The sequence below is a fragment of the Petaurus breviceps genome, unplaced genomic scaffold, assembly GCF_028583685.1.
Source record: "Petaurus breviceps papuanus isolate PSGF00001 unplaced genomic scaffold, PetGlider_PUasm1.0 140, whole genome shotgun sequence".
In the NCBI taxonomy this organism is placed as follows: Eukaryota; Metazoa; Chordata; class Mammalia; order Diprotodontia; family Petauridae; genus Petaurus; species Petaurus breviceps.
The window spans coordinates 26,546,894-26,559,226 of record NW_027185698.1 but is presented as its reverse complement, the minus strand read 5'-3'; the positions used below and the strand labels follow the sequence as shown (position 1 = coordinate 26,559,226).

Sequence of the window (12,333 nt, the reverse complement as noted above, 5' to 3'; positions counted from 1 at the left end):
TTAACAAGAGTAACAAAATGGCCCTGATTTTGTCCCTTTCTGGCCTTTTTAAATTCTAAATTTTCTTCTGTCTATTTTTGTGCTTTTTTTGGCTTTCCCCCCACTCATTCCTCACCCTCACTTACCCAAATAAGAAACCTCCTTTTGTGACAAGTATGTATAGTCAAGCAAAAATCAACACAGTAGCCATGTGCCTTTAGTCCATCTTGTCTGTGCCAAGATGTGGGAAAACACGCTCCCTCAGCAGCCTTCTGACTGCCTGGCCTGGCAGACGCTCAACACCTCCTCTCTGTCATCCACAGTATAATGGGGCCTCTCAGACTTCAGCAGGCCAACCAAGTTCCTAGCCCATGCCTAGCTCCTCTCTAGCCTCTTGAATCAGCCTCACTGGCTGGCTACAGTCCAGGCTACCTCTGTCCCAAAAGGAAGGCTCAAAGGATGTGTACTTACATAGGTTAAAAAAAAATACATTCAAGTTTACTTTGCAACTGGCAGTAAGCTTATGGGGAGAAAGGTGATTTAAGGCAGACAAGTTGTTAAAAAAAATGAACAAAAAAGTCACTTTGCCCTTTTAATGGATGGTTCTTTGCACACTGTATTTCTTTTCAAGGTAACCTGAAATCGAGTCATTGGAAAGTCTCAGCTTCTAACTGATAGAAGGAGGCTTCCTGTAAACCTTCTGGTTCATATCCTCCTAGCAACCCACTCTCAGCCTGTTTTGGTAGGGGCTTGTGACCTAAACACTTCTGGATTTTGGTTTTAAAAGTCACTTCAGTCCTATCTGTTGTCCTTAGAAGGATCTGCCTCTTGGGTCCATAGAGAGAGAAACTCTTCTCTGATTGATGCCATTGACTGGGATCTCTCTGTTCCCCATCACCTCAGCAATAAAGGGCTCAGTTTCATAGCATCATAAAACTTTAGAGCTGGAAGGGGCCCTAAGCAACAGTAATCCTGTATAATCTGACTGGCACTTTCCAGTTTTTCATATACAACCTCTCATTCATTCCTCATAACAGCCCCGAGAGGGATGTTGGGCAGGTGTCTTTATGACCTCGATTTTATAGGTGAGGAACCTGGGACCCAAGGAAGTAACCTGTCTCATCCAAGGTCATAGAGATAGTAAATGACTAAGCAGAGACTTGAGCCCAGTCCCATTGACTCCTGGGAGTCAAAGGACCTCAGAGATGATACTACCCAACCCCTTTTCCACCCCCTCACTCCCGCCATTTTACAAATGAGGAAACACCAGTGTTATGTAGTAGATAGTCTGGAGACTGAGATTTAAATCTTGCTTCAGATATTTACTAATTGTGTGATATAAGACAAGGCATTTAATCTCTCTGGGTCTCAGTTTCCTCATCTGTACAATGGTGGCATTGGACTCAATGACTTGTAGGGTCCTTTGTAGCACTACATTTGCCATCCTCTGAAACCAAAAGTGGGACCTGAAAAGTGGGAGCCAGACCTCCTGGGATCTGCTAACTTCTCAAGTAACAAAGGAGAAGGAGGCCAGGAGTATAAACTGAGGTTGAGATTTGGACTAAGTTATTTGGGGTATACAGAGAAATCATTGACTCTTTGTGAGTTAATATCTATGGGATAATAGATTAGAGTTGGAAGGGATCTTCTTAGAGGTCAGGTCCAACCTCTCCATTTTACAGATGAAGAAACTTCGGAAGCCTTGTGGGGAGAAGTGATTTGCCCAGGGATATATAGGTTGTAAGCTGGAATTTGAACTCAGGTCCTCTTATTCCAAATCCAACATTTTCCCATGTACTATATTGCCCCATCTAGATAAAGCAGAAGATCTTGAGGGCACAGACCAGAACCTTGCTTTCCTATGTGCCCCAAAGTACCTAGTACAGGGGTGGGGAATTGGCATCTTTGAGCCTTCTATTAAGGGGATTTGTTCTGTGAAGTTTGGATTCAGTCAAAGGGTTGCACTTGAGGACCTAGAGGGCCACATGTGGCCTTGAGGCTGCAGGTCCCCCACCCCTGACCTAGTGTAAAGCCTAGTCCTCAAGCAATAGCCACACAGAACCATGAACTTTAGAAGTAGAAGGGCCTTTAGAGACCAGTTAGTCAAGCAGTCCAGCCTCATCCCACTCTCTGGGGTAGGAATCCCCTCTGTAATTTACCTTCTCTGTTTCTGTTGTTCTGGAGTTGTTTCAGCTTACAGAGGGTCGAATTGCCTCTGCTTCAGCACCTTCAGTCATGGGGAGCTCCCTGCTTCACAAAGCAGTCTATTTCACCATTAGACGCAGCATTTAAATCTTTTGTTGGGCTAAAATATTTTTCCTTGTGACTTCAACATACGGTCTGCAGGTCTGCCATTTGGAACCTTGCATGACAAATCTACTCCTTCCATATGACAGCCTCTGAAATTTTCTTTCGAGTTTCCTCTTCTCCAGGCCAATCACCTTCACTTTCTTCAATGTTTACTGAATGAGTGGTAAAATAGTTCTTTCTTCGTTTTTGTTGAACACTTAAGAATAATAGCTAACATTTGTAAAGCACCTATTATATGTCATGTGCTTTGCTAAGGACATCATTTTCTCACTTGATTCTCACAACAACCCCTGGGAGGTAGATGCTATTGTCATTCCTATTTTACAGATAAAGAAACTGAGGCGCACAACCACCCTGGGAGGTAGATGCTATTGTTATCATTGTTTTACAGATGAGAAAACTGGGGCAGAGAGAGGTTAAGTGACTTGACCAAGGTAACACAGTCTGAGGCTGGATTTGAACTCAGGTCTTCCCAATTCCAGGTGCACCATATTGGTGCTGCTTCCAAGAGTTCATATTTACATAGAAATAATAGATATAACCTATGATCTGATCAATCATATTACCTATATGAATCTGGGTTAAGTCATTTAACGTCTTGAAGCTATAGCTTCCTCCTCTATAGAATGAGGATAATGATTTCTGTAGCACCAACCTTCCAGGATTGTCATTAAGACCAAATGAGACAACCCATGTCAAACTCTTTGTAAAACCTTAAGTGATACGTACGTACATGCCAGGTATTATCACTGTTGTTGCTGGTTCACATCTTGTAAGTGATTTGATTTGAAGGCACTCATCTCCCTGAGAGTCGTATGAGCTGTGGGATAAGAGTATCTTATCTAGAGTATCTCGAGAGAGGAAAATCTGGGTTCAAGTCTGACCTCTGACACATACTAGCCAGACAGTGTGACCATAAACAGACCATTTAACTTCTTAACGCCCTCGAGCAATTAAGACTTTAGGTTACAGAGGTCTTGTCAATCTTCTACAGTGGGAGGATTCCAAACATCGGTGAAATCATAGGTTTGGACTAAATAAAAATGATGAAGCTCTCTGCCCCCAAATTATCTCCCCCACTCACCTGTAAAGGGGCCTGAAATTCCATTAGTAGAGATTCATTTCCTTTGGGGACGCAGCTTTGCCTCTCCAAGATCCACTTTTTAAATGCCAGTCTCTCCGGGAGGATAACATTAGGCTGTTACCACTAACAGTCATGGTGTGATTTGTTCATAGCATCATTTATTTATAAAATTGCTTTTGGGGGTTTGAAATGTAAGTAGAAAAGGGAACGTCTTGGAAACCAGGTTCAGAGTGTCATTATATTGTAGGAGAGGCAGTGTGACGGACTGAATAGGAGTCTACTCTTAGAGTTTGAGTCTGGGTTCTGTGTGACCTTGGGAAAATCACTTCCCTTCTCAACTTGAGTGACCTCATCCATAAAATGGGGATAATAATTCTCACACCACTTTCCTCTCATAATGTTGTCATGAAGACAATACTTTGTAACCCTGGACAAGGCACTTAACATCACTCTTTCTCATCTGTAAAATGGAGATAATAATGGTACCTACCTGACAGGGAAAACAAATCAAATAATGGAGGTAAAGTGCTATTCTATGTGAATGTCAGCTATTATTAATATTTATAAACTAAAGCACTTTTAAAAGGGGAACTATTACTTTAAGATTACTAAGTCATGGGTTAATATGCAGATGTGGTCCATTATAAGTCTCTTTTGAATAGAGATAACCCAGGAAGATATGGATTTGCTATTTGCTCATCACTTATCAGGTGTTTCATCTGGCTTCCCTACTTAACCAGTGATACTGCCTCCTCTTGCTTATTTCTGTATGTGCAGTGTGTGTGTGTGTGAGAGAGAGAGACAGAGACAGAGAGAGAGAGAGAGAGAGAGAGAGATTCAATAAAGATTTCTTTTATGCTCTCTCTCTGTGATCCTCTTGGAAATGAATTATGGCTACTCTGTGACCTAATGGCTGGCCAAGGGAACCAGTTCATTCTTTCCATTAAAATGGCAGGACACAGATTCTCTGACATGGGTTTCTAAAGTCATTCCTTTATTGTTGGCACATAAAGGACAGAGTATATAGGACTGCAGCCCATCTTTAGGCACTCATGCATTCAACATAGCATATACAGAGCATTGCAAAATACAGACTTTGTTAGAAAAGCTAATCCAAGAAGTATGGAATAATGTTCAATATGTCTCAGTTTCCCCATAGTGCTTCTAAGATTTGAAAATAAGCTGTAAAACTACATTTGGGCCTCAAGCCCCTGAGCTAACCCTGCAATCTCACATAAAGTTTATCACTTTGAACTTATAAACTCATAAAGTATACTCATAAACTATAAACTCACATACCAAAAACCAAAAACAAACAAGCAAACAAAACCCAGTAGCTGAAATATTCATTCATTTGGCAATAGGCAAGTAGTTTATTCATTCTGAGGACAGACAGGGGCTTAAAAGACACTGCACCCTATGGGAAGGAGGGATCCCTCTCCAGCTGTCAGAGGTCTCTGAAAAAGAAAACCAAAAGGACAAAGAAAAGTCGGTGTCATTCATTTCCAGTTTAACTCATTTAACTGCTCTTTTGAGTCTCAGAGCAACACTCACTGGTGATTCGGTTTCTGCCTTACAATGCCTACATTTCCTCTTCTGTGTACTGTCTGGAGAGGTAGTGTGAGGTGGTGAGCAGCTCAGGGAACTGGGGTGAGGACCCTCTGATTCTGAAATTCGATGACTAGGGTTTGGGAGCTTTGGCTTCAAGATGCTCCCATTTCTGAATCTCAATTTCTTTATTAGAGGAAAGAGAATTTCCTCATCAGTAAAACAAAGGGAAAAGACTAGACTCCAATCCCCAGTCCCTAGAGGCTCTGTAGCTTAGGTGAGAACAACACTCCCAGAAAAGGATGTTCTATTCAGATCTGTTACCTGGTCATAAAAATTTCCACACAACAGCGAGGGTAATTGAAAGAGTTGGGCTGAGTCAAAATACCTGCATTACAATCCCAAATCATGGACTATGGATAGTGTGCTGGATCTGAAGTTGGAGGACTTGGGGTTTGAATCCAATTTCTGCTATTTTGCTCTCTTTTCCCACACCTGGAATGTTCTTCCTCATTCACCTCTGTCTCCTGGCTTCCCCCCAGACTCAGCTCATCTCCTTCCTTCTCCAGGATATCTTTCCTAGTCTCCCCTTCCCCAACCCCAAATGCTAGTACCTTCTCTCAGAAGTTACCTTCCATTTACTTTGTCCAGGAATTTTTTCTCAAGTTGTCTCCCCCATTAGAATGTGAGCTCCTACAGAGCAGGGATTGTGTTTTTAATAAAAACCAAAGCTAGCATTTTATAGAGCGTTCCAAGATTTGCAAAGTGCATCCTTTCCCACGTCATCTCATTTTGGTCCTCATAAGAACCCTGTGAGGTAAGGACTATTATTTTTTCCACTTTCCAGATAAGAAATCTAAGACTTAGAGAAATTATGAAATTTGTCAAGGGTCACACATCTAAATTTTAACTCAGGTCTTCCTGATTCCAAATCCACCCAAAATGTCTAGCATTTAGCACTTAATAAATTCTTGTTGCCTGAATATTAATTTGAGCCAAGTTAATGATCTTCTGGGTCTCAGTTTTCTCATCTGTAAAATGAAGGCATGGGATTAGCCAGCCTCTGAGGTGACATGGTAACCCTCAGCCTATGATTCTTTGATCCTTCACTGGCTACCAGTGAGATACTGTGGAAAACTGCCTTAATCTCTTCATCCATCAAATAGATACAGGGACACTTGCCCCACTTACCTGGTTTGGGTTGTTAGAAGGATTAAGAGAGATGAGTTTTAAGAAAGCATTCTGCAAAGCACAAAGCACTCCTGTTATTCTGTATCCTGAGAGACAAAAGCTTTACCTGTAGGGCTTGGTCCTTAGCCCAGAAAGATGCCAATGATAAAAGAACAGATCTTGTGCAAGGGCTCCCAACAGTATTCTTTCGCCATCCTCATGGCTTCCTCCTCCCTCCGGGCATTCTGCCCTTGTTGGGTTGACTTCACTGGAGGTGGGGCAGTGAGCTTGGCTTTCCCGACTTTCTTAGTAGACTTTTTGCCCATCTGGGCTTCCGGGGAGTCTTTTTGGGGTGGTCCCTCGGACCTGGGCCCAAGTTTTGAAGGCCTAGAAGCTTCAGACTGCTGGCTGGAGAGGTGAGCACCCTTCAGGCTAGAAGCCTCCTGCTTGAGCTCTGCCTCAGGTCCAGCCCCCTGGCACACTGTGGGCCTCAGCACTGGGGCTGCCAGACAGGGCTCACTCAGCCTCTTTAAGCCCAGCACCACCTGGCCCCAGTAGAGAGTCGGGTTGCTGATGAAAGCCCCACACAGCCCAGGCTTCCCACTGTACTCACACCAGGAGGCCCGGTTCTGGTTCCTGCACTCAAGCCTCAGGTGGATGTCACCCTGATTGCTGACCCGCATAGTACAAGCATCTCTGCCCTTTGTCTGAAAGTGAATCTCTTCCCCATGATTGATTTTCTTCTGTCTCGGGGTCTGTCCCAAAGCTCCAAGAAAGCACACCACCACTAGCAGAAGGCAGGCCCCAGACGGCATGGTGAGGCTCCAACCGGGACACCGACTGTCTACAATTCAGCCCCAAGCAGTGAAGGAGCCAGAAAGTCAGGCCAGCCCCAACTTAAAGGGAGGCTGGACAAAGACCTCTTTCTCCTTCCTGGTGGGCTGAATCTTCAATGAAAAACCCAACTGTGCTAAGTCTGAGGGAGTGTCAAACAGCCAGCTGTGCTCCCTCACTGGAAGGAGGAGAGACACTTTTCTAAGTATATCCAGAATGGTGCAACTCAGCAGTGCCTAGGTGTCTGTAACACAAACACACACACACACACACACACACACACACGCACATACACACACGCACACACACGCGCACACACACACGCTATGTCAATATTGGGATGAAGGGGATGGAATGTTTTTCCCTTCTGAGTTACTTTCAGCCTTTTTTCTTAGTTGGCCTCTGGGTCCTAGGTTTCTAAAACGAGGTGTACACATCCCAGAGGGAACACAAGATGATCCTTGGGTATGTAAGAAGAATAAAGTGGACAGCACAGCCATTAGCCCCTGCTCCTGTTTCTGGCTGTCCTGAGCAATCAGCCAGAGGCCCTCGTCCCCAGATGGACGTGCACCCCTGCCCCCCTCCACCACGGCAGCCACAGCACACTTGGCAAGCGTTCTGACCCAGTTTCTCAACTCAAGCAGGATTCGTGAGCTCCTTGCTGCCCACCAGGGCTCTGCCCCTCTGTCCTCCCAGGACAATAAAGGAGGCTCCCTCTGGCCCAGGAATTACTGCAGGAAAAAGCACCAGAGAAGAAAGGGGGTGGCAGCTCCTGCTGCCGGTGGGCTTGGGGTTCAAGCAGCAACCAACACAGAGATTCTGCAATTCTGTATGTCCAACTGTTTTGAGTTGAACCAGGAATATGCCAAAGCAGCCTTGGGAAAGAAAGCTTGATTTATACTGGGCGTTGGCATTTCTTATGGTAGTTTTGGTAAAAAACCAATTTGAATTCACTCAGGAATTATTTCGAGAATATTTATTGGAGCTTGGCATAGTGGTGGGTGCCACTGGGATAGAAAGTCACACAAACCATTTGTACCACATCCTTGTTGCTGTTTTCTACCAATCTCCAGGTTATTCCTGATCCTCCTCCTCTCCACTCAATATTCTGCCACAATCCTCAAGAGGGTCAATATTCATACTGGTGCTCTTCCTAACAACCTGACCACACCATTCCTCCATTTTTACCACCTTCTTCCATATCCTGCCTCAGCCATATACTGGTATGGTCACACCTTAGACCTCAAAAAAGTAGGCACTTGGAAATTCCATTCTCTCTTTAGTTATCTTCCCACCTCTCTCTCTGTCTCTCTTCCTCTCCTCTCTCTCTGTCTCTGTCTCTCTCTCTGTCTCTCTATGTCTCTCTCTGTCTGTCTGTCTCTGTCTCCCTCCCTCCTTCTCCCTATCCCTCTCCCTCTCTTTTGGAATTTTAGATCCAGAGCTGAAAGGGACCTTAGAGGCCATCTAATTCAATTTCCATATTTTCCAGATGAGAAAACAGAAAAATTAAGCCATTCCAATAGTCAGGAGATAATACATGACAGAATTATATATACATATATACAATTATATACATAATACATGACAGACAGGTCCTCTGATTTCAAATCTATCACTATTTCAATTGTACAATATTTCTTTCAACTCTAAATTATATTTCATTCAGATTAAATTTACTCCTACATCTTTTCATCCTCAGCTCTCTCTCCTCTTCTGGTTTCCTTGTGTCCAGATGCAGGCTTGGCCCCATGGTCTTCCATCTTAATGCCACTACCCTAGAATCTCCATAGTCTGTTCCCACACCCCTGTCCTGCCCCCAACTTTCTACCTTTCCAAATTCCTAATCCTCATTCCTAAGTAACCTGCACCATGCAATGTTTCTGCTCCCACTTCCAGAATAGTGAACAGCACTGAAGAAAAGCCATTAAAAACTAGCTAATCTTACCCATTCCAGGTTTATGGCCCATAATCTTGGACTTTCCTAGATGTTGGACAACACTACTCTTCTGTCTGTTCTTATTGATTCTTCACCTTCCTCCCCATAATTGTTGTTCCATATTTTTCCTCATTCTTCAGCACCCCTCCCCAACTGCATTCCTTATCCCCAGATATATAGCGGATGACTTGGCTTCCTAGTCATTGAGAAGATTAAGAGCATCTCATAGGAGTGCCCCTAGCTCTTCTCCCTTCCTTCCTCTAAGTTGTTTCAGCTTCATTATCTGCTCTTTCAATTTTGTTTTACTCTGGGCTGGGCACTGAGCTAAGCAACTGCCCTTGAGAAGCTTACATTCTAATGAAAGAGACAACATGTACATAAATAAGATGCCAGCTTTTTAAGGCTATTCCACTTACCTCTGTCCTCCATTTCTTCACCCATCTTGCTTCAGTAATCATTTCTTCTTTCTCCCAAACATCTTCCGCCTCTCCTTTGTCACCGGCTCCTTCTAATCCACTTATAAACATGTTGAGATCTCTTCAGTCCTAAAGAGCCTTTCTCTTGCCCTTCCAACTTACAGAAGGCAAATCATCCATTTCCACTGCCACGCCCTTAGGACGTCTAGGAGGTTCTATACATCCTTCAGTCAAACCCATTCATGCATATGTTGTTTCTCCCAATTAGTGTGAGTTTCTGGGGGGTGGGGGTGGAGTACTACTATAATCCTAAAATTTGTATCCCCAGCAATTTGTACAGTGCTTTGCACACAATATTTTTCATTAATTTCAAAATAATAACATCTAACATTTATATAATCTTTTAAGGTCTGGAAAACGCTTTATGTAAATCATTTCATCTGAGCCTCATAACAACTCTGGGGGGTAGTCACTATTATTATGCCCTCTTTTTAGAGAGGGAAATTGAGTGTGAAAGAGGGTTAAGTGACTTACCCAGGGTCACATAATTTCATACTTGGGTTTTTCTCATCCATGTCCAGCATTTTCCATTGGGCCAGTTAGATGCCATCCATCCCTTCACTCTCTCCTCCTTTACTGCAAAGCTTCTTGAAAAAGTTTCCTTTTCTTGACACTTCTACCTCCATCCTAACCAAGCCTTCTCTCTTTGAGGCCCTATAATCCTACTTACAACTCCAGCAATTTATATAAATTCTTTTTTCAAAAGTCACCAATGGCTTCTTTGTTGGCATATCTAATGACCTTTCATTCACTCCTCCTTTTCCTTTGCAGCATTTGATACCACTGATCACCCCCTTCTGTTAGATACTGTCTCCCCTCTTGGTCTCAAAGACACTACTCTTTCTGGTTTCTCTTGCTTCTAGCAAATACTTCTCTCTAGCTACTTAAATGGGTCCTTGTCCTCTTCTTGGCCACTTGGGTCCATTCCTTATTCCTCTGGCTGCAGTGGAAGTTTTGTTCTCTGCTCTGCCCCATGGGAAGCTGAGTTGTTTTCCATTGACACAGTCTTTAGCACCTGAAGTTAGACTTTCCTTTCATGGCTCTCAGGGTGACAGGAACCTGGATCCCACACCGTGCTTTCCGCTGAGTTTGGCTGGATGCTACTTCCTCAGGATCTCCAGCTCCTTTCAGTCTTGCTTTGTCCTTACCTTACAACCTCCAGGTACACAAAAAGGTTGCAGGCTGTGTCTACTGAAGGGCATAGACCTCCCATGCACAATGAAGAGGAGGAGCTATAGATTAGGTGGGACTTTTGCTTTGACCTTCGAACTCAGAGCCTTTTCTCTTCTGCTATCATCATCCTTTCATCTGCTGACCCTTCAAGGGCAAGACATCTTTTATTTTTATTATTTAGTTTTAGTTTTCAAAATTTATTTTTATAAGATTTTGAGTTCTAAAACCCCCGAGATGGCATGCAATCTGATAGAGGCTATACATGCATTATCAATATTAAACATATTTCCACATTAGTCATATTGTGAAAGAAGAATTAGAACAAAAGGGAAAAAAACCACAAGAAAGGAAAAAAAGGGAGAGAAAATAATCTGCTTTGATCCATATTCAGACGCCATAGTTTTTTCTCTGGAGAGGATAGCATTTTCTCTCATGAGTCTTCTGGAATTGTCTTAGATCATTCAAGGGCAAGAAATCTTGGGATGCAAACTGGACTGATGAAACCAAGACCATGTACTGGCAGGGGCCAATGCTTGATTATAATAACAGGAAAAACTTCCTAAAAAAGATATCCCAAAATGGAATGGGCTCTCTTGGGAGGTGGTAGACTCCCCCTCACTGGGAGACCTTAAGCAAAGGCTAGATGACCATTTACTAGATATGAGGAATTCGATTGGATGACTCTGAAATTCTGTGATTCTGTAAGCCATTGATTCAGAAAGCAGGCTTTGTTTCAAGTCCCCTTGTAGACTCCCAACAGGCATTTCACTATGAGGTCCATAAAGCTATCTTTTCTTCAGGTTTCGACCTTAGCTGCCAAAGGTCAATATTTAGCCCAGGAGACTGCTTTTGTTGTTGTTCAGTCATGTTCAACTCTTCCTGACCCCATTTGGGATTTTCTTGGCAAAGACACTGGAGTGGTTTGTCATTTCCTTCTCTAGTTCATTTTAGAGAAGAAAAAATTGAGGCAAAAAAGGTCGTGACTTGCCCAGGGTCACACAGTTGACAAGTGTCTTGAGGCCAGATTTGAACTCTGGCCTCATCTTCTTGAACTCTAGGTCTAACACTCTATCCACTGTACCACCTAGATGCCCAGGGACTGCTCTTACCTTGGACTATTTCTCCATTTTGTCTGATCTGCTAGAAACAGGTTCAACAAGACAGATCTTTTCACCTGGTTCTTCCAACTCTTCTGAAGCTTTCTTTCCACCCCACCCTTCTCTACCTTGTCTGCAACCCCTTAAAGGCCAGGCTCCCATATCTGTGGCATGAATTCTTCTTCCAGACGAAGTTGCTTTTTAGCTGTAAACCTATGCCTCCTTGAAAAGTCCACATTAGCTCTCTACTCATTGGCAGAGCTAATTTGACAAATGTACCCTAAGACCAATGGGCACTGTACAGTTTTCTTGATTCTTAGATATAGCTTCAACCATTTCTCTTTTTCACGGTTCTGAATCATTGACCCTTCCCCCTGGGTTGGAAACTTCAGACCATAGATTTTAACAGCCTATTAAAAAAACCCTGAATGAACATATAGTAATAGTCACAAAGTTTTCATGTCCCTATTACTTTTTCCCCCTCTTTTCCCCTAGATGTATAATCAGGCAAGTTCGATCCACCATCTCCAGTATAAGATTAGGGATAATGGCCAGTCATTTGCTCACATAGGGGACTTCTGAGTCTCATGATAAATGAGAATATAGAGTCTCTGTAATTTTCTTTGTTGAGCAGAATCTGAGCAGATTTTTGTTCCCACTGATAACCTTATAGAAGGCTAAGACGAAAAGACCCACCACCAGCGGGGCTTTAGTGTAAGAAGCAGG

The 12,333-nt window shown here is 43.2% G+C and overlaps 1 protein-coding gene across 1 annotated transcript; it reads right to left on the bottom strand.

Moving 5' to 3' along the window:
• Positions 1–4,330: 4,330 nt before the first annotated feature.
• FGFBP2 (fibroblast growth factor binding protein 2) lies at positions 4,331–7,014 on the bottom strand. Its single transcript, XM_069073952.1, has 2 exons — positions 6,219–7,014; positions 4,331–4,830 (listed from the first exon to the last, which is right to left on the bottom strand). The coding sequence occupies exon 1, from the start codon at positions 6,904–6,906 to the stop codon at positions 6,235–6,237; it is 672 nt and encodes a 223-aa protein (XP_068930053.1). The 5' UTR covers positions 6,907–7,014; the 3' UTR covers positions 4,331–4,830; positions 6,219–6,234.
• Positions 7,015–12,333: the final 5,319 nt, after the last annotated feature.